This window comes from Melospiza georgiana, chromosome 13 (assembly GCF_028018845.1).
Source record: "Melospiza georgiana isolate bMelGeo1 chromosome 13, bMelGeo1.pri, whole genome shotgun sequence".
Classification (NCBI taxonomy): Eukaryota; Metazoa; Chordata; class Aves; order Passeriformes; family Passerellidae; genus Melospiza; species Melospiza georgiana.
The window spans coordinates 20,408,787-20,432,544 of NC_080442.1; the positions used below are offsets into that span (position 1 = coordinate 20,408,787).

Consider the following 23,758-nt stretch of genomic DNA (forward strand, 5'->3'; position numbering starts at 1 on the left):
GCGACCAAAGCCGCTCCTGGGCGGGGGCGCCGCGCGGCTGCACCGCGCCTGCCGCCGGGGCGGACTCCTCGCAGCCCGACGGGGCGGACGGGCAGGCCTGGAGCCGGGATGCGGCGGCCGCTGCCCGCGCCGCGACCACCGGGACCACCGCGACCACCGGGACCGCTGCTCCCCGCGAGCGCCGCCAGGGGGCGCGCCAGCCCCGCCGCGACCGGCGCAGCGCTCAGGGGCGGGGCTATGTGCTGGACCACGCCCTCTTTTAAAGGGCCAGCGACTCTGTCTGCCCGAAGGGCACGGGCGGGGCAGAGCTCACCGGCTGCTGCCCGGTCCCGCCTCCCCCAGCGCGGGCACACACCGGCCAGGGCCCGCAGGAACGCCTTGCCCTGGCGACTGTGAGAACAGGGCGGGGCAGTCTCGCGGGGCACCGGGCGCTAGCCACGGGCCCTAACCCGGAGGGCACGAACACGGCTCCTCGGGACCGGCGGGCACGGCGGGGGACATGGAGGGCAGGGAGAGCAGGGTCAGTGCGCGCCGCGCGGGGCGGGGAGGAACGGGGAGGGGAACGGGAGGAACGGCGGGACCGGCGGCGGCACACCGCGCGTCCTGATTGGCTGCGGCGGCTGCGGCCCCGGGCCCCCCCCTTCCGATTGGCTGAGACAGCAGCCTCATGAATCCGCGTTCTGATTGGCTGTGATGGCCGCATCCTTCTGAATCCGCGTTCTGGTTGGCTGAAGTGGCCGCATCCTTCTGAATCCGCGTCCTGATTGGCTGAAGCGGACGGGCAGCGGCTCCGTGACAGCCGGCGGTGCCGGGGCCGGCCCGGGCCCGCTCCGGGTCCCGCTCCCGCTCCGGGTCACACGGCGCACCTCGCTCTGTTCCCCGCTCCGTGCCCCGCTCTGCGTCCCGCCCTGCTCCCCGCTCCGTGTCCCGCTCCGTGCCCCGCTTTGTTCCCCGCTCCGCGTCCCACCCGAGCCCTGCCCGGTGCCGCGCTCCGTGCCCCGCTCCGTGCCGCGCTCCGTGTCCCGCTCGGTGCCCCGCCGGGTGCAGCTCCAGGCACAGCCCCTGGCCGGGCGCCCCGGGATGCAGAGCCGCGAGCCTCCTGCGCCCCGTCCCTCTGGGCGAATCCCAGTGCGGGCAGAGCCGTCTGCGGCCACGTGCGGGGCGAGGCCGGCCGGGCGCTGCGGAGGGAAGCGGCGTTCGGGGACCGGGGGCACCGGCGGCTCCGGGCCGGGCAGCAGCGGGACGTGACGGGATGCTGGGCGGCCCCAGACAGGCGCGGGGGTGTGAGCACCGGCAGGGGCAGCGGGAACAGGGCAGGGAGCTCAGTTTTCACCACGAACGCACACAAAAACAAACCAGGAAAGCAGAAGTGAGCCCAGACAAAGGGCTGCGTGTGGAGACTGACTCTGCTGCGATTAGTCCGGCCGGCGCCACCTGCTTCCATGGAGATGAGAATCTCCCGACACACCAGCCGAATCACGGCTGCCTCCGCACGCTCCTTCTGCTGTGGGGAGGAGACCCTCCTCCTCCTCTTCTTCCTCCTCTACCTCCTCCTCCTCATCCTCCTCACGATGGGAGCCAAGCCTGCAGCCCGCAGATCCTTGGCTGGTGCCACCCACTGTCCTTCCCGTGCCACATCTCACCCCATCCCTCCCTTTGGGGGCCAGCGGCCTCCTGCCGCCCCATCCCCACAGCCACGGAGCCCAGCCTCTCCCTCTGCCTTCTTGGGGCAGCCAGCAGCACCCCCTTTCCCAAACCCTCCAACTTCCCAATCTCCTGCTCCCCTCCCACACCACATCCCATCTCGCTCCCTGCTCCTGCCACCCCCGTGGCCTTTCCCTCCGCCGCTTTGTGTTGGGTGAACAGCATCCCCCAAACCCCTCCAATTCCTGTCACACCCCTCATTCCTCTCCTCCCGTTTCGGGGGAGAGGGGAGTCCTTGCCATCAATCCCTACAAGCTGTTTGGGCCGCACATGACCTTTCCCACCGCCGTGGCGGAGGAGAGCGACGCCCGGCTGGCCCTGGGTGTGCTGAGGAGGTCACCCCCTCCTCGGTATCATTCCGTGGGGCCACAGCCCCCGGAATGGGGGGTCACGTAGAGAATGGGCCCCGTGCTGCGGGAGGGGACACAATGCAGGGTCGCTGTGGGCACAGGGACCGCTCCCAGCCCGCTGCCCCCGCCTCCGACCCCCCCGGACCGGGACCGGGACCGGTTCCGGGGGCGGCCCCGGCTCCGGCGGACGGCGCTGCTGCAGCGCGGGGGCGGTTCGCCGTGCCCGGGCAAGTTGAGGAGGGGGAGGAAGATGAAGGGCGGGCGAGTTAGGAGGAGCTGCTTTGCATCCCTTCACGTCAGCCCTGCCTCATTCCCTCCTTCTTCCTTCCTGCGCACCCAGCGCCGGGCCCGGAGCCGCCGCCGCCGCCCCGTGGAGCCGCCGGTGAGTCCTCACCGGACCCCCCGTGCCCCCGGAGCCCCCCCAGCGGCCCCGCCGCCCGCGGGGCACAGCCGCGGGGACCCCGCGCCGCCGCCGCCGCCGTCCTGCCCCGCGCCGCCGCGCCGGGAGCGATGGCGGCGGGAGGCACCGGGCGGAGCGGCGCGGACGGCGGGTCCCGGTCCGCCGCCCCTCCGGGACCCCCCCGGAACTTTCCCGTGGCCGCGCTCAAACTTTCCCGGCCCGGAAAGTTGCGGGAGGGCGCGGGGCGGGGGCCGTGACCTGTTGCGGGCGGGGGGAGCACCGGGAGGGCCCCGCACCGGGAGCGATGCTCGGGCCGGGCCCGCACCGCGGCCCCGCTCCCCGGCCCTGCCCCGGTTGCCGCAGTTTCCCGGGTTTGCGAGCCCCCAGCGGGAGCGGTCCCGGGTGGGGCCCCGTTCGCGGCGGCGGAGTGCTGCGGGCGGTGCGGGAGGCTCCGGGCCGCTCCCGCACCGGGCGGGTCCCGCTCCACCTTCAGCCCCGGAGCACCCCGGGGTGTCCCCGTGTGGCAGCTCCCGGTGCTCCGGGGGCTCCGTGGGGACTGGGGGCCTTTGAGCTCTGCGCCCAAACAAGGGACCGCGGGGAGCTCTGGCCTTAACAGGGTGTGATGGATAAATTAGTTATAATGAATTAATTAGTCGGGCATTAGGATTTTTCTTGTGAGCAGCTGGGTAGGAAGAGGAGGGTGACCAGGGCGAATAGGGGCAGCCTGACCTGCCCTGGAGTGGAGCCTGACCCCACGCCACGTCCAAAGCCGGCAGCTCCATCAGACTCTGTTCCCCACGCCCGGTTCCTGCCCCACGCCACAGCCCTGTGTCTGTCCCGTGGCACTCTCTGCTCCCCACACGGTGCTCCCGGGCTGGCCTCGGTCGCTGCTCTCGCCCCGGTTTGAGCTGTCCCCCCCGAGCTGTGGGTGCAAGCGGCTCCCACAGGGCACAGCTGGGTGCGGTGGGTGCGGTGGGTGCCCAGGCTGGCCACAGGGTTGCACAAACACACCCTGGGCCGGGGGCAGGCTCCAGGCGTGGTCCCGGGTGCCCAGGCCCCGGCTGGCCGTGGGGAGCAGTGGTTGGGGCGGTGCTGGCCGGGTGCGCCCGTGCCCTGCTGCCACCTTGGTGCCAGTGTCCTCACTGCCTGGGACGGGCACGTCCCCTCGCCTGGGCCCAGCTCCTCTCCTCGGGCAGCCCTGCGTTGTGCCCTCTCTGTGGGTCACACTGTGTCCCCCAAAAGGGGAAACAGGAGCTCTGCTGCACCCCAGCACAGCCCCACACCTGGGGGTGCCCCTCAGGGTCAGACACGGGCCCCTGCAGCAGGGAGTGGTCACCTCTGGTGGTGCAGGTCACGGCTCATGTTGGCACTTTGGGCTTGGTTTAATCCCCAGAAGGTGTTTGTTTGGGCAGTGGTACTGGGCCATTTTAATTTATCAGCGAGTTTGGGAGTCGCGGTGTGGACAGGGAGGAGCGCAGGCACTGCCTGGCTCTGCTCTCCGGGTGGGAGTGCTGAGGAATCTCCAAAGCAGCGAGTTTGTGCTGCCAGGAGCACGCCAGCATCCCAGCCCGTGAGGGACAGGCTGCCTGCCCTCCTTTATTTCCTTATTCCTGGTGGGGGAGTCAGCCCAGCTCAGCCCCGGCTCCGGGCACGTCCCTGGGGCTGCCAGCCCGGAGCCGGGCGGGCACGAGGGGCAGCCTTGTGCCAGGGGGGTTCTGCTGGGTTTGTGGCCTCTGCCGCCCGCTCCCGGTCTGGTTCCCCGAGCCCCACAGAGTGCCCCTGTCTGGGCTCAGGTGCCCGCTCCTGGAATGCCCAGGTGCCTGCTCAGGGCACGGGTGCCACGGAGGTGGGGCGGTGGGGCTGGAGGAATGCTGCAGGATGGCTGGGATGGGGTGTGCCCGGCAGTGCCAGCAGTGCCAGCAGTGCCCAGCAGTGCCAGCAGTGCCCATCAGGGCCAGCAGTGCCCGGCAGTGCCAGCAGTGCCCAGCAGTGCCCATCCTGTCCCTGTGTGCTGCCTGTGGCTGGAGTCCCCAGTGTGAGTCATGCCCTTCCCAAAGGGCTTGGCCTAGGGCACAGAGACCATGGTCAGTGTTCTTCCTTTGTTCCTCTGTCCCACATTTTCCCCTCAGCCCCCTGCACCCCCTCCCCTCCTGCTCCTCCCCCTGGCTGTGGGTCGCAGTGGGGCTGGTGTGGGAGAAGCCCTGGCACAGCCCGTGCCCAGCATGGCATTCCCTCAGCCCCAGTTCCTGCCCAGGCACGGGGAAATGTGCGTGTCAGAGGGGAGGAGGTGCTGCTCAGAGCTGTGGAGGAAGGCTGTTTGTGTGTACATGGGGGTCTGTGTTGTGTTTGTGTGTACATGGGGGTCTGTGTTGTGTTTGTGTGGTTGGGGGTCTGTGTTTGTGTGTCTAGTGTCTGTGTTTGTGTGTTTGGGGGTCTGTGTTTGTGTGTTTGGGGTCTGTGTTTGTGTGTTTGGGGGTCTGTGTTTGTGTGTTTGGGGGTCTGTGTTTGTGTGTCTGGGGGTCTGTGTTTGTGTGTTTGGGGTCTGTGTTTGTGTGTACATGGGGGTCTGTGTTGTGTTTGTGTGTTTGGGGTCTGTGTTTGTGTGTCTGGGGTCTGTGTTTGTGTGTTTGGGGTCTGGGGTCTGTGTTTGTGTGTTTGGGGTCTGTGTTTGTGTGTACATGGGGGTCTGTGTTTGTGTGTTTGGGGGTCTGTGTTTGTGTGTTGGGGGTCTGTGTTTGTGTGTCTGGGGGTCTGTGTTTGTGTGTTTGGGGTCTGGGGGTCTGTGTTTGTGTGTACATGGGGGTCTGTGTTTGGGGTCTGGGGTCTGTGTTTGTGTGTACATGGGGGTCTGTGTTTGTGTGTTTGGGGTCTGTGTTTGTGTGTCTGGGGGTCTGTGTTTGTGTGTCTGGGGGTCTGTGTTTGTGTGTTTGGGGTCTGGGGGTCTGTGTTTGTGTGTACATGAGGGTCTGTGTTTGTGTGTTTGGGGTCTGTGTTTGTGTGTTTGGGAGTCTGTGTTTGTGTGTTTGGGGTCTGTTTTTGTGTACATGGGGTCTGTGTTTGTGTGTTTGGGGTCTGGGGTCTGTGTTTGTGTACATGGGGGTCTGTGTTTGTGTGTCTGGGGTCTGTGTTTGTGTGTTTGGGGGTCTGTGTTTGTGTGTCTGGGGTCTGTGTTTGTGTGTTTGGGGTCTGTGTTTGTGTGTTTGGGGTCTGGGGTCTGTGTTTGTGTACATGGGGTCTGTGTTTGTGTGTCTGGGGGTCTGTGTTTGTGTGTTTGGGGTCTGTGTTTGTGTGTTTGTGTGTCTGGGGGTCTGTGTTTGTGTGTCTGGGGGTCTGTGTTTGTGTGTTTGGGGTCTGGGGTCTGTGTTTGTGTACATGGGGTCTGTGTTTGCACACAGGGGCTGCTCTGCTCGCCCGCCTGCAGCCTCAACAGAGGGCTCTCCCCCCAGAGGGAACAAGCAGTGATGAACTTTCTGTCCCAAACTTTAAATGAAAGGGGAGAAACACGAGTTGACTTTTCCTGGCCTTTCCTTGCAGCTGTCCATCTGTTGTTTGAGTGACAGTCGGGTATTTCTGGTGCAAATTCACAGGAACAGTGTGTCAGCACCTGTGGACGGCTCTGCAGTGTCCCGTGCTGTCACCTCCTGCTCCGCAGAGGGTTTGGGCACTGTTCCCTGCAGAGTGCCACAGGTTTTGGTTAAAGTGACCCGTGCCTGGGCGCTCTGCCGTGCACAGCAAAGACAGACTCGCGGGAAGTTCGGTGAATGTTCTCCAGACTGGCTCCAGGGATAACCCAGGACAGTGCTGGCTGTGAGAGCAGGGAGGGCTGGTGGGACAGGGCGCGTCCTGTGGCCCTGGAGATCCATCACCACATTGCTCCAAGCCCCATCCAGCTGGACCAGCAGGGCTGGGGCAGCCACAGCTTCTCCGGGCAGCCTGTGACAATTCCCTGCCCTCGTCAGTCTGGTGCCACCCTTCCTGGCACGCCAGGTCCCTGTCCCCGGTCCCCTCTGGCTCTCTTGGAGCCCCTTTGGGCGCTGAGGGAGCCCTGGTCACCCTGCAGGTGTCCCCTCTGCAGACATTGCTCGGGCAGGGCCGTGCTGGGCAGCGTGGGCAGGAGGAAGCAGCACGCAGCCCTGCTCATTGTTCTGCTTCCACTTCTCCTCCGTGGGGAGCTGCCAGGTGCCCGGGCAGTGCCCAGCCCCACGTGGAGCTGTGGGACAGCAATTTCCTGGGGCCCGTGGGTGGGAGCCACCAGCAGCCCAGGGTGGGACGGTGAGGGGCTGCTGGGGGGCTGCACGGAGCCCTCCTGTCCCTGAGCCCCCCAGCACTGCCCCGGTGCCCCCGGGCACGGCTGGCACTGCCCCGGCCCTCAGAGCCGCACCAGGCTGGAGCCCACGGCCTGCCCGTGCTGGGGCTGGCCTGACAAGGAGAACGGGGAGGAAGGACGGGCAGAGCTTCCAGAGGAAGAGTGCTCAGCACTGCCTCTAAATTTATCTTTCCTGTTTCTCAGCAGCAGCAGCAGCATTGTCTCATGCCCGTTCTCTGTGGTGCCAGGCGTTGTTCTCCCCTCTCTGCCTCTCTCCTGGCACCCTGTTCCTCTCACCGTGTTATCCTGGTTTAACCAGCTCTGTCTCTCCCCCTCTTTCGCTTTCAAGTTTCAATCCTGGTGAGCTCCTGGCTGCTTTCCCCTCCTCGCAGCCCCGGTCTGTTCCCACACCCACCATCCCAGGGCCCTCCCCATGTCCCGCAGCCCCAGCCCTGCCCTGGGGGTTGAACTGGGGACTGGGTGGTTTCCAGCTCCCCTGGGCTCAGGACTAGAGCCCAGGAGCAAGCTGGAGAACGGGGGTGGGAGCTTTCCCTTTGTCCAGCCCGTGGTGGGCTGCTCTGAAGGGAGAGCTTCTCCTTGGAACCATTTGGTCTGACAGGACCTTTGAGATCACAGAAGCCTCAGGGCAGCCTGGCCTGCTCTGAGCCTCCCCAAGGGATGACCGGGGACACCCTGGGCTGGCTGAGCAGATGCCAGTGCCCCCCAGTGTCCCCGGTGCCCTCTGTGCCCCCAGTGCCCTCAGTGCCCCCAGTGTCCCCAGTGCCCTCTGTGCTCCCAGTGCCCCCCAGTGTCCCCAGTGCCCCCCAGTGTCCCCGGTGCCCTCTGTGCCCCCAGTGCCCTCAGTGCCCCCAGTGTCCCCAGTGCCCTCGGTGCCCCCAGTGCCCCCCAGTGTCCCCGGGCCCCCCAGTGTTCCTGGTGCCCTCAGTGTCCCCAGTGCCCTCAGTGCCCCCCAGTGCCCCCAGTGCCCTCTGTGCCCCCAGTGCCCCCAGTGTCCCTGGTGCCCTCAGTGTCCCCGGTGCCCTCTGTGCCCCCAGTGCCCTCAGTGCCCCCAGTGTCCCCGGGCCCCCCAGTGCCCCCCAGTGCCCCCCAGTGTCCCCAGTGCCCTCGGTGCCCCCAGTGCCCCCCAGTGTCCCCCAGTGTCCCCCAGTGTCCCCGGGCCCCCCAGTGTTCCTGGTGCCCCCAGTGCCCCCCAGTGCCCCCAGTGCCCCCAGTGTCCCTGGTGCCCTCTGTGCCCCCAGTGCCCTCAGTGCCCCCCAGTGCCCCCAGTGCGCTCTGTTCCCCCAGTGCCCTCAGTGCCCCTGGTGCCCCCGGTGCCCCCAGGCCAGGCTCACCCAGCCCTGGCTCTGTTTTCAGGAGCAGCCCCGAGCTGCAGGGCCCTGGGCAGTGCTCCCAGGGGTGTCGGGTTCTGTCCCTGTGCCCTGTCCAGCCACTGACACTCTGCACAGCGGTGCCAGACCCGTTCTTCCAACTCCTTTGCAAAAGATAAATATGTGTGTTTTTGTGTAAAATCCTGGCCTCTGCCCGGAGTCAGGAGCCCTGCAGGAGCTTTCACAGCATGATGACACACAAAAGCACGCGGGCAATAAGCGGGAATGGCATTCCACCCTGGCCCTGTGAGCAGCAGCCGAGTGCTCTGCTCTGTGGCTCTCAGAGGTGCTGGCCATGCAGACAGACCTGGTGCTGTGGGGGCAGCAGCACAGCTGGCTCTGGGTCAGCCCTGGCTGGGAATTCATGCTCTGCCGCCGGCAGGGTCCTCTGTCCGGTGCCTCCTGCTCCGTCTGTCCAGCCCAGCCTCCAAACACCGTGGGGATGTGAAAGTGGAAGTGGTGTTGGCAGCTGTGCAGCCGGGTTTGTTCTGTAACGGGGCACACGTCAGGGAGCCTCACTGCTGGGCAGTGGGAGTGGGGCAGTGCCAGGTGGGCATCCAGAGCCTGGCGCGGGTGTCAGGGGCTCGGTGCGCCCCAGCTGCTGCCGTGCCTCCTCCTGCCGTGCTGGGAAGCTCTGGTTCCCTGCGCTGTGTCCCCTGGGGCTGTGCGAGGTGGCACTCGCTGTGTGTGGGTGTCCCTGCCCTGCAGCCCCTGCCTTCCCCGGCACAGCCTCCAGCAGGCACACGCGTGGCACATTACCCGCTTGAGTGTTAATTATCACGCTCAAATTAGCGCCCCTCAGCTGTGATTAACTCATTAACCAGCCCTGTGCAGGGACAGCAGGGACAGGAGGGTGGCAGAGCTCAGTGTGCCCGGCTGTGGGCACAGCAGCCCTGGCATTGCAGCCCTGAGCAGGCACAGGGAGGGTGGCAGAGCTCAGCAATGCCCAGCTGTGGGCACAGCACCCCTGGCATTGCAGCCCTGCAGGATCCCTCTCTCCAGGCTGGGATGAGCTGCAGGAGAGCAGTGGGAGCTGCCTGTGCTGTGCTGAGGCTCCTGAGTGCTGGGGCTGGGCTCTGGGGCAGCATCTGGGCTGCAGGGCTCAGGGGTGCTCCTGGGACACTGAACCTGTCAGCACAGCTATTGCTGTGTTCACCGTCCTCAGTGCCCCTGGTGCCAGGATCTGCGCCAGCCCTGGGTCTCCATTTCTCTGTCCTCACAGCCCAGCACAGGGCAGAGCCTGGGGACACAGGGACAGAACCAGGAGCCACTGTCCTGCAGAATGGATGGGCTCCACACATGGAAATACCAAAACTGAAATTGTTCCAGGCATAAGGGCAGAGATGCTCTGGAAAGTAACACCCTCAAGTGAGAGCCTTCCCACTGTTGGGATCTTCCCTTGCCCCAGAGCAGCTTTCACATCCCTGTGTTCCCTTTGGGGTGACACACATCTCCCATTTGTACCATTTTGGGTTGATTTTCCCCTTTTACAGCCAGCTGGGCAGCACACACCAGGATTCCTGAGCTCCTCCTGCCTGTGCGTTGTCTCCTCAGAGCTCTGGCCACGTTTATGGCTCTGCCCCAGAGTCCCAGCAGTTTGTGATCAACCGCAGCTGGGGATGCTGAGCAGGAGCTCAGCAGGGCTGGTGCCGCATGGAGTGGGGACGTTGCTGTCACCCTCAGCCCGGGCTGCCCCGGGGTCTGTGCAGGACCCCAGGGAGCTGTTGGCCCTGCCCCAGAGCACCCGCTGTCCCGGGGGCTCCATCTCCCTCTGTCCCCATGCCAGCCCTGCTCTGCCCCGCACCCCGGTTCCTTTGGGCCCTTTGGGCGCTCTGGTGCACCCCAGAGCCAGGCTCTGTTGGCCCTGCCTCTGCAGAGGGTGCCGCGGGAGCAGGGGCAGTGCTGGGCGCACACACCCAGCCCCGCTGGTTCTTGCAGGCAGGGCTGGGCGCTGGCAGGGATTTCAGGGCAAAAGGAACTGCACCCACGCTTTGCCCTCTGCTCCCTGCAGGGCCCAGCGCCGCACCAGGGCCTGGGTTTGCCTCTGCCACAGCCAGCCCTGGTCTGTCCTGCAAGGCTTTGGGCTGACCTGGACTCACGCTCGTTCCTGCAGGTTTGTTTGCCCGGGTGTTTGCTCCTGCATTGCCCAGAGGAGCCAACAGTGAGGTGGTGCAGGCAGTGCCACTGCAGAGTCCCTTTCCTGCTGTCCCCATCTGTGTGTGTGTGAGTGCTGGGTTTGGCAGCGCCCCGGTGCCTTTCAGGGGCTCCGCAAAGAGCAGATTTATTTTCTGCTATGCTGAGAATTAGCTCCCCTTTCTTCCTCTTCCCTCTGCCCCCGCTGGAAAGAGAGAGAATGCAGGGAAGAAGAAAGGATTTCCATCGCGGCGGTGATTGGCACAGCCCTGAATGAGAGGTCATTCCAGCCGGCTCTTTCTTTTCAGGGCCCCTTTTTCCTGCTCCCTGTATTCAGGCTGGCAGCATTCTTTCTTTTCAAAGCTCCTCTGTCTGTCTCTCTCTTCCCCCTCCTTTATTTTTCATCCCTTTTCTTTACTTTTGCTGTCTTTTCATTCTGTTTTTCTCCACCCCCTTGGGGCTCCATTTTTTTCTTTCCCTTTTCCTCTATTCAGTTCCTTTTTTTCTCCTCGCATCTCTTTTGAATAGCTCGGCTATTTTCGGAGAGGAAAGGGACTGTGCCGGGGAGAAGCCGTTGCAGCAAGGAGGAACTTGAAAGTCTTTTCTTTCCCTGTTTATTTCGTTTAAAAGCAAAAATTGTTTTCCAAGGCAGAGCCGGGGTTCTGTGTGGAGCCTTTGAAGGCAGGCTGGGACAGCGGCAGGGCTGGGGCCCGCCTGCTCTGGAGAAGCATTCAGTGCCCAGCACCGGGGCCCTGTGCTGCCAGAGGGGCTCCAGGCAGCAGCAGCCCCTCGCCCCCAGCCCTCCCCACACCCCTCACCCGGGCTGGAGGCTCTGGCTGCCTCTGGGCTCGGGGCAGCAGCGTTTGTGGGGATGGGGTGACCGTGATCCCCAAGGGCAGCCCCTGGCGCTCTCTGCTGCAGCACACGCCTGCGGGCAGGGGGAATGGAGGGGGGGGTTGGTGCAAAGGGGAGTGGGGGGCTCACACAGGGGGCCCGTGAGGACACGAGGGGTGTGCCAGCTGTGCAGGGGACAGCTGTGCAGGGGACAGGTGTGCGGGTGCCAGGTGTGCATGGCCAGGTGTGCCAGCTGTGCGGGTGCCAGGTGTGCGGGTTCCAGCTGTGCATGGCCAGGTGTGGAGGTGCCAGCTGTGCATGGCCAGCTGTGCGGGTTCCAGCTGTGCATGGCCAGGTGTGGAGGTGCCAGCTGTGCATGGCCAGCTGTGCGGGTTCCAGCTGTGCATGGCCAGCTGTGCATGGCCAGCTGTGCGGGTTCCAGCTGTGCAGGTGCCAGCTGTGCATGGCCAGCTGTGCGGGTTCCAGCTGTGCGGGTTCCAGCTGTGCATGGCCAGCTGTGCATGGCCAGGTGTGGAGGTGCCAGCTGTGCATGGCCAGCTGTGCATGGCCAGCTGTGCGGGTGCCCCTCGGTGTGCCCGGTGCCTGCGCTCAGGCCAGAGGGACACAAGGTGCCAGGCTCCCCAGAGCAGTGGCAGGAGGGGTCCCACACCCCGGCCCGGGGCCCGGGGGTCCCGTGGCTCTGAGGAAAGCAGGTGAGCCTCAGCAGGTGAGCCTCAGCAGGTGAGGCTGGGCCGTCTCTGCTCCAGGTGCCCCCAGAGCTCGGCTCGCCGTCCCCGCTGCCCCGGTGCCCTGGTGCTGTGCTCTGGGAGGGCAGGCCTGGAGCATGGTCAGTTTGCTGTGCAGTTGAGGGAGGAGGGCTTGAGGCACAGCAGCTCCTAGGGAAGGCAGGTGGGGCCAGGAAGAATCCCCTTCCCAAACGCTCCCTGCCTGGGCACCACTCTGGGCATGAACCACCGGCGGCTTTGGGGCAGCTTCAGTGGGGCTTTGGCGCGGTGTTGATGCAGCTTTGGTGAGGTTTTGGTGAGGTTTTTGTGCACCTTTGCCTGCCCACAGACCACCCCAGCATTTGCCCTGGCTCAGCCCATACAAGGTTCCCAAAGAGACCTCCCTGAGCAGGGACAGCTCTGGTGGCCACAGGCCTGCTCTGCTGGCCTCCTGGCTGTGCCACCACACAGGGGTGCCATGGAGGGACCTGGCTGTGCCAGCACACAGGGGTGCCATGGAGGGACCTGGCTGTGCCACCACACAGGGGTGCCATGGAAGGGCCTGGCTGTGCCACAACTCAGGGGTGCCATGGAGGGACCTGGCTGTGCCACAACTCAGGGGTGCCATGGAAGGGCCTGGCTGTGCCACAACTCAGGGGTGCCATGGAGGGACCTGGCTGTGCCACCACACAGGGGTGCCATGGAAGGGCCTGGCTGTGCCACAACTCAGGGGTGCCATGGAGGGACCTGGCTGTGCCACAACTCAGGGGTGCCATGGAAGGGCCTGGCTGTGCCACCACAGAGGGGTGCCATGGAGGGACCTGGCTGTGCCATAGCACAGGGGTGCCATGGAGGGACCTGGCTGTGCCACAACTCAGGGGTGCCATGGAGGGATCTGGCTGTGCCAGCACACAGGGGTGCCATGGAGGGCCCTGGCTGTGCCACAACTCAGGGGTGCCATGGAGGGACCTGGCTGTGCCACAACTCAGGGGTGCCATGGAAGGGCCTGTCTGTGCCATAGCACAGGGGTGCCATGGAAGGGCCCTGGCTGTGCCATAGCACAGGGGTGCCATGGAAGGACCTGGCTGTGCCACAACTCAGGGGTGCCATGGAGGGACCTGGCTGTGCCAGCACACAGGGGTGCCATGGAGGGACCCCCAGTCAGAGCCAGGCTCCCTTCCCTGCCCCTTCGCCGCCCCAGAGCCGCCTGCCTTCCTCCCCTCGTTCCCTGCCCCCTGCCCAGTGGATGCAGCCAGGACTCTGGTTTTCAGGAAACGCCTTTCCCACGTGGATTGTGGTCTCCCCTTGTTTGGCTGTCACAGAATTTGAGGGGGAGCTGCTGACTTGCGTGCTGGCTGTGTTGGGATCGTGGAGTCAGGGATTCCCACATCTGGAGGGCCCTCAGGGATCACCTGTCCCGTCTTTTCTGGGAGAAGTCCAGACTGGGCCAGAGGGGCTGCAGGTCAGGGCGGTCAGGGGCTGCAGGAGGGTGGCAGGGCACTGTCACCCCGCTGTCCTTGGCCACCTTTGGGTGTGGGCTGCGGCAGGGCAGAGCGGGGCCAGGGCCCGTGGTTAATTAAACAGATCATTCCTTTAAAGCGAGATCCAAATAATTGTAACCCTGAGATAGAGAAGGCATTGGAGGAGATGAAATGGGAGAGAGAGAGAAAGGAAGCAAAGGACAGAGGTTCAGAATGGAGAGGGAGATTAGGAGAGAGATGAAAGAGAGAGGAGAAAGATAAGAGGGAGAGAGGGGACAGATCTCGGCGCGAGATGGGCGTTGCCAGGGAAACGGGAGGAATGAGGGAGCAATGGAGGGATGGAGGAGCAGAGGATACGGGGGGTGGGGAGCCAGGGATGGAGGGGCACGGGGATGGAGGGGCAGAGGGATGGAGGGGCTGAGGGATGGAGGGGCAGGGATGGAGGGACAGAGGGATGGAGGGACAGAGAGAGGAACAGAGGGATGGAGGGGACAGGGATGGAGGGGCTGAGGGAGGAACAGAGGGATGGAGGGGACAGGGATGGAGGGGCTGAGGGATGGAGGGGATGAGGGATGGAGGGGCAGAGGGATGGAGGAACAGAGGGATGGAGGGGACAGGGATGGAGGGGACAGGGATGGAGGGGCAGGGATGGAGGGGACAGGGATGGAGGGGACAGAGAGAGGAACAGAGGGATGGAGGGGCAGGGATGGAGGGGATAGGGATGGAGGGGACAGAGAGAGGAACAGAGGGATGGAGGAACAGAGGGATGGAGGGGCAGGGATGGAGGGATGAAGGAGGAACAGAGGGATGGAGGGACAGAGGGATGGAGGAACAGAGGGATGGAGGAACAGAGGGATGGAGGGGCAGAGAGATGGAGGGGCTGAGGGAGGAACAGAGGGATGGAGGGGCAGAGGGGTGGAGGGATGGAGTGGCACAGGGATGGAGGGACAGAGGGATGGAAGGGCAGAGGGGTGGAGGGGCTGAGGGATGGAGGGGCAGAGGGATAAAGCCCCAGTGTCAGAAGCAGGAAAAGGGGAATTTCCAGCAGAACAGGAAGCAGGATGGGGTGTCACAGCTCAGCACAGGTGCCTGTGTGCTGGGAAGAGCGTTTGGGATGGCAGCTGCAGCCCCTGCTGCACCCCAGTGCCAGGGCTGATCCCGGATCCCCGGGCAGATAACGGAGGAACCAGGCAGCTCTGTGCTCATCACACTTGTTCTGCAGCACTGGAAACCTCTAGCTCTTGGGAACCATTCCCTTTTCCCTCCCAGTCAGGGTTTGCCAATAACCATACATTTTCAAAGGGGCAAATATTCACCTCTGACTGATGGACACGGTGATCAGAGTGAGAATATCCCAGTTCTGTGGAATGTTTGCTAAAACATCACCAGCACCTCTCTGCAAGCCCCGGGTTGTGTCCCTTGTCCTGTGAAGCCAAAGGCCCCAGAGGCTGCTCCTCCTGCACCCAGAGGCTTCAGGGACACTGTGGTGCCACTGCCTGGGGATTGTGGCTCCCTGAGCCACTGGCAGTGCAGGTTTCTTTCTTCTGGAGAAGTTTTCCTTAAAACAAAAGTTTTCCTTTGAAAATGTAGTTTGACAGTATCTGGTGTGGAGACGCTGACTGAATTTAAAAGGTGTTTGTTTTCTGCGGCTGCTGCCCGTTTCTCAGAGGTTTGGCTCATTTTTGCAGCAGTTCCTCTGTACCAGGGTCAGTTCTGGGGCAAGAAGTGCCAGTTTCGGTTCTGCCACGGCGTGTGGGTCAGCCCCTGGCACACAGCACCAGCAAGAGCCAGGGCCAGCAGTGCAGCCAAGGTGACCCCCAAATCCCTGGGCTGGGGCAGGGCAGACGTGCTGGGTCGGGTTTAAGAATAATTTTAGTTGTGATTTCCAGGAGAACAACATTTTTCTTTTTGGAATTGTGGGGGGTTGAGCAGCTTTATGTGAAATCTGCAGGCAAGATGAAAGCCTGTTTTCCCCTTTATTAAATTTAAATGAAGGCTGCTTTTGAGAAAGAAAGGAAAATAAAATCAAAGGTTTTCTCACAAATATCAGATACATTATCAGCCATTTTCTGGTAAGAAGTCTTGAACAGGTTACTTCCCCCTTCCCCAGTGAGAGCCCTGCAATGGGGTCCTGCAATGGGGGTAGCCAGGAGCAGCTCCTAAATGTCCTCTGTGCCGTGGCACCGGGCTTGTCAGGCGGCCTGGGAAGCTGTGCAGGGTCGGGTGAAACAAAGTGCTGCAGGTGCCAGCTCTGGGCACTTGGCACTGGCACCGGGCACTGAGCTCTGGGCACTGGCACTGGGCTCTGGGCATTGGGCACTTGGCACTGGGCACTGAGCTCTGGGCACGGGCACTGGGCACTGGGCATTGGGCACTGGCACTGGGCACTGAGCTCTGGGCACGGGCACTGGGCACTGGGCATTGGGCACTGGCACTGGCACTGCCCTGCCCCTGCCAGGCTGGGTGGGCTCCTGCTCGCCTGCTGGGGGCTGCTGCTCCCCGGGAGAGCTCAAATCCATCCCCAAACCCTTTGGATTTGGGTACTGGGCCTCCTTTCCCTGCAGCAATGGTTGGGTGAGGGCTGGTGGGTGCTGCTGCCTCTGGGCTGCTGAGGGGAGCTGGGAGTGGGGCCAGCTGGCAAACGAGGGTCACTAATTGGTCACTAATTGGTCACTAACCCCTCCCCGGAGGCTGTGGGGCAGCTGGGGCCGTGCTCCCCCCCAGAGCCGCTCTGGGGCCGTGGCTTGGGTGGCTCTGGGCTGTGGATGCTCCCTTAGCTCAGACCCTTTGGGTCTCAGGTGTTACAGGCAAAGCTGTGGGTGCCAAGGTGAGGCTGCTGTGGGCCAGATGAAATGTTTGATTCCATGCTGCCCAGCTGAGGATTTACCAGGCTCTCATCTCTAGAGCGGTGGTGCTAGCTGAGGAGCTGGGTGGGGTGGCACAAGGACTGGGCAGGTGGGTGAAACCGAGGGAGGTAAAACAGCGAAGGGAAGGGAAATGTGTCCACAGACACAGCACTTAGCCCGGTGGCTGGGAGATCTGAATCCAGCAGGGAATGTGCTGGGAGTGGAGAGCCTGGTGTGCAGATGCTGCTGCCACAGGGGCCCAGAGAGAGAGAAGTGAGTGTTTGGGGAGCTAATCATGGAGCAAGAGAGGGAAATAGAAGTAAAGTAGCACAAAGAAGTGAAAGCCATGAAAAAAACCTATTGTGGGTGAGCAGGTGTGAGTGAGGAGCTGGTGGAGACTCTGAGGGGGCAGCCAGGGCAAGGGAGGGCAGGGTCTGCAGGATGTGCCAGGGCAGAGCCTGGATCTTCCCTGATGAGTTGGGAAACACGGGAGCAGAGATTGCACCAAAACTAAACCTTGGAGTGGGAGGAGAAATGAAGAAAGCACCCCAAATTTCACAACCCCAGCGCTCAGGGCCAGCAGGCCCCAGTGCTGTCCCAGGTGCATGGCGGGGGAGGTGGGTGAGTGGGCTGGGAGCCGGGCCCTGCCGCTGGCACGGGGGACAGTGCCTGTGTCACCCCCGTGGGACGGGGCTGGCAGTGAGGGCCTGGGCCCGGTGAGGGCCTGGGCCCGAGGGAGCCGCGCCTGGCGCAGAGGGCTGCCCTGCAGAGCTGCGGGTACCGAGGCTGGAGGAGCGTTCGCTTCCAGCAGCGGCACGGAGGGGCCCGGAGCGCGGGGCTGAGGGGCTGGGCAGCAGGCTCCGGGCCGGGCCGGGCAGGAGGAGGTGCCGGGGTCCCTGCCGGGGTCCCCGCTGGGAACAGGAGCCCGTGCGGCGCTCGGGGCTCGGCGTGCCCCGGCCTGGGCACGGTGCTGCTCGGTGCTGTGCCCGGGGTGCAGCGGGGCTGGCAGCGGGGCTGGCAGCGGGGCTGGCAGCGGGGCTGGCAGCGCTCTGCGGGCACTGTCCCGGGCAGCCGGAATACGTGACCCCCCCTCGGTGCCGGCGCGTTGGGCAATGGTGAAATGGTGTTTCCAGCTGCCGCGGCGAGTCCCGGGGCGCGGACAGGGAAGTGAGAGCGGGAAGTGCGGCCGTGCCTGCGCCCTGTTCCTGCTCCCGGTGCTGTTTGTGCAGCTGCGGCTCCGGGCGAAGCTCCTGCGGCGTGTGCCGGGCTCGGGGCGCGATGGAGACCAGCGCCGAGAGGTTTGTGCAGCGCAGGCTTCGGCTTCCCTGCTGAGAGGGCAGCGCGGCCCCTTCCCGCTGCCCAGAGCAGGAATCCGCACTTCTTTCCCCTAAAAGCCTCTCTTTTGGGGTGGCTGTAAGGTTCTCTGTACTGCTCTGGGGAACATGTGGGTGCGTTGTCCTCGTCTCGTGGGGCTTGTTTTGGGGGGCAGAGACCCATGGCCGTGCTGGGGGGGCACTGAGCCACCCCTCTGCCCTGCTGGGCTCGTGGGGAGAGCAGCTGGGTCCCCTCTGCCGTGTCCCCAACCCCGTGTCCCCCCTCTGCCGTGTCCCCCTGCCTGCGGGGCAGCCCGGGGCCCCGCGGGACGGGCTCGCAGCTGGCGGGGTGCGGCCCCGGGGCTGCTCCGTGCCCGCCAGCTGCCGCCTCCCTGACCGATCGCTCTTCTTCCTCCCAGCCCTCCTCCTCTTCCCGCCGCCGCCCTCCCCCACTCCGCGCTTTGTTTCGCTGCCTCCGCACTGGCGCTCCCCTCATCCCCTTCCTCCTCCTCCCGCCCCCATCCTCTTCCTCTCCATGTCCCGTCCGCTGTGTCCCTGCCCGCCGGGAAGGAAGGGGTACCCGGGCAGGCGGGGTACCTGGCTGAGACCTTCCCCCGGCAGCCTGACCCGGGGCCAGGAGCCCCCCGTGCTGTGCCCAGTGCCAGCCCCGCGGTGGCCCAGCAGATGGCAGGGAGCTGAGGAGGGACCCGATACCCCGGATACCCGGTACCTGTCTGCGGGCAGCCAGCCCCTGTGCTTGGTGCTGCTCCCTTCTCTGCCTTTTCTCACTCTGGTTTGGACCTTCCCCATCCCATCCCCTGCCACGTGTGCCTGGTGTTTGGGGCGCAGGGCAGTGGCGTGAGGGGACACTCCCGGGCTGGGCAGGAGCAGGAGCTGCCTGCAGCACGGAGAGAGGCTGACGTCCCCAGCCATGCTCGGGGTCCCTCTAGCCGAGCTGGCTGCAGGGATGCTGCCCAGCACTGTGGGGTTTCCCTTCTTCAAGGTGGAGGTTCATCCCACGATCTCCTCCTGCTCTGGGGTTCTCCTGGGACTGTGACAGGATCTGGCTCAGAATTTATCCGTTTTACCTCCCCCGCAAGATTTCTTTGTTGTAGCTGCAGGAATAATTGTATTTAGGAGAGCACTCCTTCAGCAGGAGGAAGCGGCAGCTCCTGGCTGTCCCCGCTGGGGGAGGGTGCTGTGGTGGCACTGGGAGCCCCAGGGTGAGCGTGCCAGCCTCCAGGGCTGAGCCAGCACAGCCCTGCCTGTGCCAGCCCCACTGCCAGGCTCTGTCCTGGTGGGTCTGGGCCCCGTCCCTCACGCTCCCTGTGCTGGTGCTGCTCCTGCTGGGGCTCAGAGCCACACTCGCACACTCAGCTGTTCCCAAACTGTTGGGTTCCCTGGAGTCACTCTAGGAGCCTGAGGGCATGCAAGCAGCCAGAGTAACAGCCCATCCGGAGAGGCTGAGAGTGGGCACGGATCCCAGCTTCCCTCCTCGCCCCAGCCCTACAGTGGGAACCCCTGGGGCCGCTGTGTCCCCACATCCTGGGCTCTGTGGTGCTGGGGACATCACCGCTGTGGGGCTGGGGTTCTCTGGGGAGGGCAGTGGGGGCTGGCTGAGCCCCTGAGCACGGTGTCCCTGCTGGTGGGTGCCAGGGGCTCAGGGTCGTGTCTCTCCCCCTCAGCCATGACAGCGTAGGCCGGCGGCGAGAGATGGACCGGTTCAGCGAGTGCGGGACGCAGACGGACGCCGTGGTGGTGCTGTCCCTGGCACAGGCTGCCGTGCTGGGCCTGGTGTCCGACAATGAGCTGCTCGGTGCCACCGTCACCCCCACCGGCTTCTTCCCGGGGCTGGCCGGGGAGCAGCTGGACAATGCCGCCGCGGAGCCGGGGGAGCCCGAGGGAGAGGAGCAGGCGCCCGGGGATGGGCAGGACGAGGACGCCCTGGAAGCAGACTGCTCCCTGGAGAAGCATGCCCGCAGGAGGAAGAGGCCGCCGGTGAGGCTGATGCCCAAGGTCAAGAGTGAGAAGGCAGAGGTGGAGGCTGAGCCGCCGTACAGCGCGTCGGTGCCCGGGGACGAGGAGGGCGAGGGGCAGCACGGCCACGCGCCGCAGCCCCCAGAGCCCAGCCAGGAGCCGGCGGTGCAGAGCGGGGCCGTGAAGATGATCGACCTGGGCACCTTCAGCAGGAAGCCCCGGCGGCTGCGGCACCTGCGCCGGCACCGGGAGCCGGAGGGCAGCGAGCGCCGGCGCAGGGGCAGCGACCCGGCTGGCGGCACCGGGGGGGCCCCACAAAGCGCGGGCACCTTCGAGACGGGGGCTCCGTCCCCCGGGGAGGCCGAGGCCCCCGCGCCAGCGTCCCCCGAGCAGGTGAAGAGCGAGCAGGGCTGTGTGTGGCAGGAGCCGGGCGAGCTGGAGGCGGCCGGCGGCACCAGCGAGCACAGCAGGAAGGCGCAGCTGGACCGGCTGGACATCAACGTGCAGATCGATGACTCCTACCTGGTGGAGGCGGGCGACCGCCAGAAGCGCTGGCAGTGCCGCATGTGCGAGAAGTCCTACACCTCCAAGTACAACCTGGTGACCCACATCCTGGGCCACAACGGCATCAAGCCCCACTCCTGCCCGCACTGCAACAAGCTGTTCAAGCAGCCCAGCCACCTGCAGACCCACCTGCTGACCCACCAGGGCACGCGGCCCCACAAGTGCGGGGTGTGCAGCAAAGCCTTCACGCAGACCAGCCACCTGAAGCGGCACATGCTGCTGCACACCGACATCAAGCCCTACAGCTGCCGCTTCTGCGGCCGCGGCTTCGCCTACCCCAGCGAGCTGAAGGCGCACGAGGTGAAGCACGAGAGCGGGCGCTGCCACGTGTGCGTGGAGTGCGGCCTGGACTTCTCCACGCTCACCCAGCTGAAGCGGCACCTGGCCACGCACCAGGGCCCCACGCTGTACCAGTGCCTGGAGTGCAGCAAGTCCTTCCACTACCGCAGCCAGCTGCAGAACCACATGCTGAAGCACCAGAACGTGCGGCCCTTTGTCTGCACCGAGTGCGGCATGGAGTTCAGCCAGATCCACCACCTCAAGCAGCACTCGCTCACGCACAAGGTAGGGGCTCAGGCTCCTCTGGGGTGCTGCCCTCATCGTGCCCAGAGGAGATGTGCCAGCTCTGCATGCAGGTGCTTGTGGAGGGGAGTATCCCAGCGCCCCCAGTCTCGGGAGGAGGTGGGTGGTGCAGGTGGGCAGTAGCACCTGTGGCTGGCGTTAGCTGGGGTCACTGACATGCAGTGAGGGGATCCCTGGGACCCAGCCCCTGCCCTTCTGGGGGTTCCCTTCCTCAGGGAGGGAGTTTCAGACCTGCTGCAGGGTAATGTGGGGAGCCCTGTCTGGGAGCTGTCACCGCCCCTCTGGGCACGGTGTGTGTGGGTACTTGCCCTTTTCCTTGGGCTCGTTAATGGGGAGCAATTGGGCTGAGCCCCAGAGCAGAGCTGGCACTCAGCTGCACTTACAGAGCCTGTCCAGCCCCCACCTGCAGCCCCTGCACGTAGCTGAGCTCAGGCCAGGCTGGGCTCTCAGATACACACCGTGCTGTGCTCAGCACAAGGAGCCCGTCCCTTGCCCATGGGGTCCCTTCTCCACTCCTGGCACCCCTTGTGTGCCCAGTGCCAGGGGTCTGCCCGAGCTCTCCCCCCGGCAGGGCGTGAAGGAGTTCAAGTGCGAGGTGTGCGGGCGGGAGTTCACCCTGCAGGCCAACATGAAGAGGCACATGCTGATCCACACCAGCGTCCGGCCCTACCAGTGCCACATCTGCTTCAAGACTTTCGTGCAGAAGCAGACGCTCAAGACCCACATGATCGTGCACTCGCCTGTGAAGCCCTTCAAGTGCAAGGTACTGGTGGGGCTGGGGCTGGCGGAGCTGGGGTGTGAGAGCACAGGTGCTGCTGTGCTGTGCCCACAGGAGTCTGGCCAGGCTGAGCCCTCGGGCATGGAAGCGCTTTGTGATGCCTCCCCTGCTCACTTGGGCATGGAATATCTGCCCTGAGCTGTGGTGGGAGCGTTGCTGCTGAATGGGAACCAGTGCCTCTCTCTGAGCAGTGTTGGGTGCTCTGGAGCTCCCAGCAGCACCAGCCCTGCATCCCCGCGCAGAGCAGGAGGCGGGAGGGAACCCCATTGTTCTGAGCCGGGAGGGGCTGCAGGAGGGCCGCAGCCCCGTTGCTGTTGCTGGGAGCCCCAGGGCAGCCTGGGGGCCAGGCCTGTGCTGCAGAGCCCTGGCCAGCTCGGGTGACCGCGGGCTCGCTGCCGGCAGGTCTGCGGCAAGTCCTTCAACCGCATGTACAACCTGCTGGGGCACATGCACCTGCACGCCGGCAGCAAGCCCTTCAAGTGCCCCTACTGCTCCAGCAAGTTCAACCTGAAGGGCAACCTCAGCCGGCACATGAAGGTCAAGCACGGGGTGATGGACATCAGCCTGGACAGCCAAGGTGGGTCCCCAGCACGGCGCTGTGACTGCCCCGCAGCCCTGGAGCCGGGCCGGGCCGTGCTGGCCGAGGCGGGCTCGCTCTCCTCGCCCAAGGGCCGCCCCACGGGCACCCAGATCCAGCAGGGCCGAGGCTCCCGGGGAGCTGCGGGCTCCAGGCCCAGGCAGGGGGAGCTGCTGGCCCCAGCCCTCCCCGCAGGTGCCTCACTGTGTCCCTGTGCTGACTCCTAGATGCCATGATGGAGCTGGCTGGGGCTGACCACACCGAGCTGGATGGCCAGCAGGAGATGGACGACTTCGAGGAGGAGAACTCTTACGGCTACGGGGCTGTGGGCAACCCCCCAGACGAGCACACGCTGGCCGAGCAGGCCATGAAGGAGATGGCCTATTACAACATGTTGTAGCCCAGGCTGGTGGGGCTGTGGGGGCTTGCTGGGTTAAGAGGGGCTGCAGCACCCAGTCAGGTCCCCCAGAGCTGGAGGGATGGCTTCCACTGGGCTTGGGGAACACAGGGATGTCCAGAAGACTTTGCTGGACCTGCCTTGGCTCTGCTGCTGCCCCCCTGCCCCTGCCTGCACCCTGCAGCTGCTGACTTGAAGCTGCAGGCAGGGGAGGCGTGACCCAGCAGATCACTGAACGAGTAAGGATGGAAGGGGCTGCTGTGGAGCAAGATGATGAGCATCACTGATTATTCTACCTCCTGGGTCCCCCCTCGCTGTACAGGGGTTCCCCTGACGGGCAGAAGCCCTGCCCGCTGAGGAGGTGGGTTTGCATTTCCCACTCCCCCGGGGCTCTCAGCCCTGTGCCAGGCCCTGGGATGCAGAACAGAGTATTTTCATAGAAGCTCAGGGCGCAGTCAGCGCCCACAGCTCCGGCTCTGGAGCTGCAGCCAGCGGTGGAGCCGGGGGAGGCAAACCCAGCCCAGCCCCAGCAAATGATGGTATTTTGAAAGTAATTTATTTTTTTCAGATGTGCCGCGTGGTTGGTTTTATCTTTTCACTGAGTTCAGTTCCCTTCAACCAATGTGCTTTGTAAACCCGTGTAAGCTGTGTGGTCTGTGTGGGGAGAGGGGGTTGTGAGGGGCTGAGTGGGGTCCTGGGCAGAGGAACTGGCAGCCCCTCCTTGCCCCCCAGCTGCTCTGGGCTGGAGGGAAAGGCTCTCCCTGGGGCAGCCTGTGAGGCGGGGTTTGCCCCTCCATGCCCAGGGATGTGGCAGGGAAGCAGTGCTTCCCTGGGGCAGTGCTGAGTCTGGCACCACTCTTGGGGCTCTTCACTCTGTGCTGTGGGGCAGAGGACTCACGGCACCCACAGCACACAGGAGCATCCCCCAGGAGCACCCAGAGCTGGGCAGGTCCTGGCAGGCATCAGGAGCCAGGGGCCAGCCAGGGCACAGGGGCCACCACCTGTGCTGACCCCACACACCCTGCACTGTGTCAGTGGCTGAGCACCATCTGCCCCATCCCCAACGCCCCGGGGTGGGTCACTCAGCCCACTGCCCCTGCCAGCCCTGGGGCAGGATGGAGATGGCCACAGAGCCTTGCTGAGCCTGGCAGGGCTGGGGACCCCCAGACGCTGCCCTCAGGCCAATGCCAAAATGCTGCAGTGCACGGCCCTCCCTTGCAGGCTGGCAAGGCTGAGCTGAGGGCTCTGGTGCCCCCCCTGCGTGCAGTGCAGAGCTGTGCCAGGTGCTGTGCTGTGGCTGGGGAGATATTTAATGGCACAAACCGTTATGGGGTACATGAATCGGGGCAGGACACACACACCCCCACACACCCCCCCACCCCACACTCCCCTGCTACAAAGGC

General features: G+C 64.7%; 1 protein-coding gene across 2 annotated transcripts; it reads left to right on the forward strand.

Annotated features, from left to right (window-relative positions):
- The first annotated feature begins 277 nt into the window (after window positions 1–277).
- Window positions 278–23,728, forward strand: ZNF710 (zinc finger protein 710). Of its 2 annotated transcripts, none has more exons than XM_058033315.1 (5): window positions 278–520; window positions 19,166–20,585; window positions 21,175–21,366; window positions 21,784–21,958; window positions 22,186–23,728. In XM_058033315.1, the coding sequence occupies exons 2-5, from the start codon at window positions 19,194–19,196 to the stop codon at window positions 22,356–22,358; spliced, it is 1,932 nt and encodes a 643-aa protein (XP_057889298.1). In that variant the 5' UTR covers window positions 278–520; window positions 19,166–19,193; the 3' UTR covers window positions 22,359–23,728. The 2 variants fall into 2 exon arrangements, with proteins under 2 accessions (XP_057889298.1, XP_057889297.1); XM_058033314.1 differs by lacking the exon at window positions 278–520 and adding an exon at window positions 2,360–2,436.
- Window positions 23,729–23,758: the final 30 nt, after the last annotated feature.

Coding starts and splice junctions, on each gene's coding strand:
- ZNF710 (XM_058033315.1), top strand. CDS start 19,194: ATGGACCGGTTCAGCGAGTGCGGGACGCAGACGGACGCCGTGGTGGTG. Junction 21,367..21,783: donor TGAAGCCCTTCAAGTGCAAG/GTACTGGTGGGG, acceptor CGCTGCCGGCAG/GTCTGCGGCAAGTCCTTCAA. Junction 21,959..22,185: donor CATCAGCCTGGACAGCCAAG/GTGGGTCCCCAG, acceptor GCTGACTCCTAG/ATGCCATGATGGAGCTGGCT.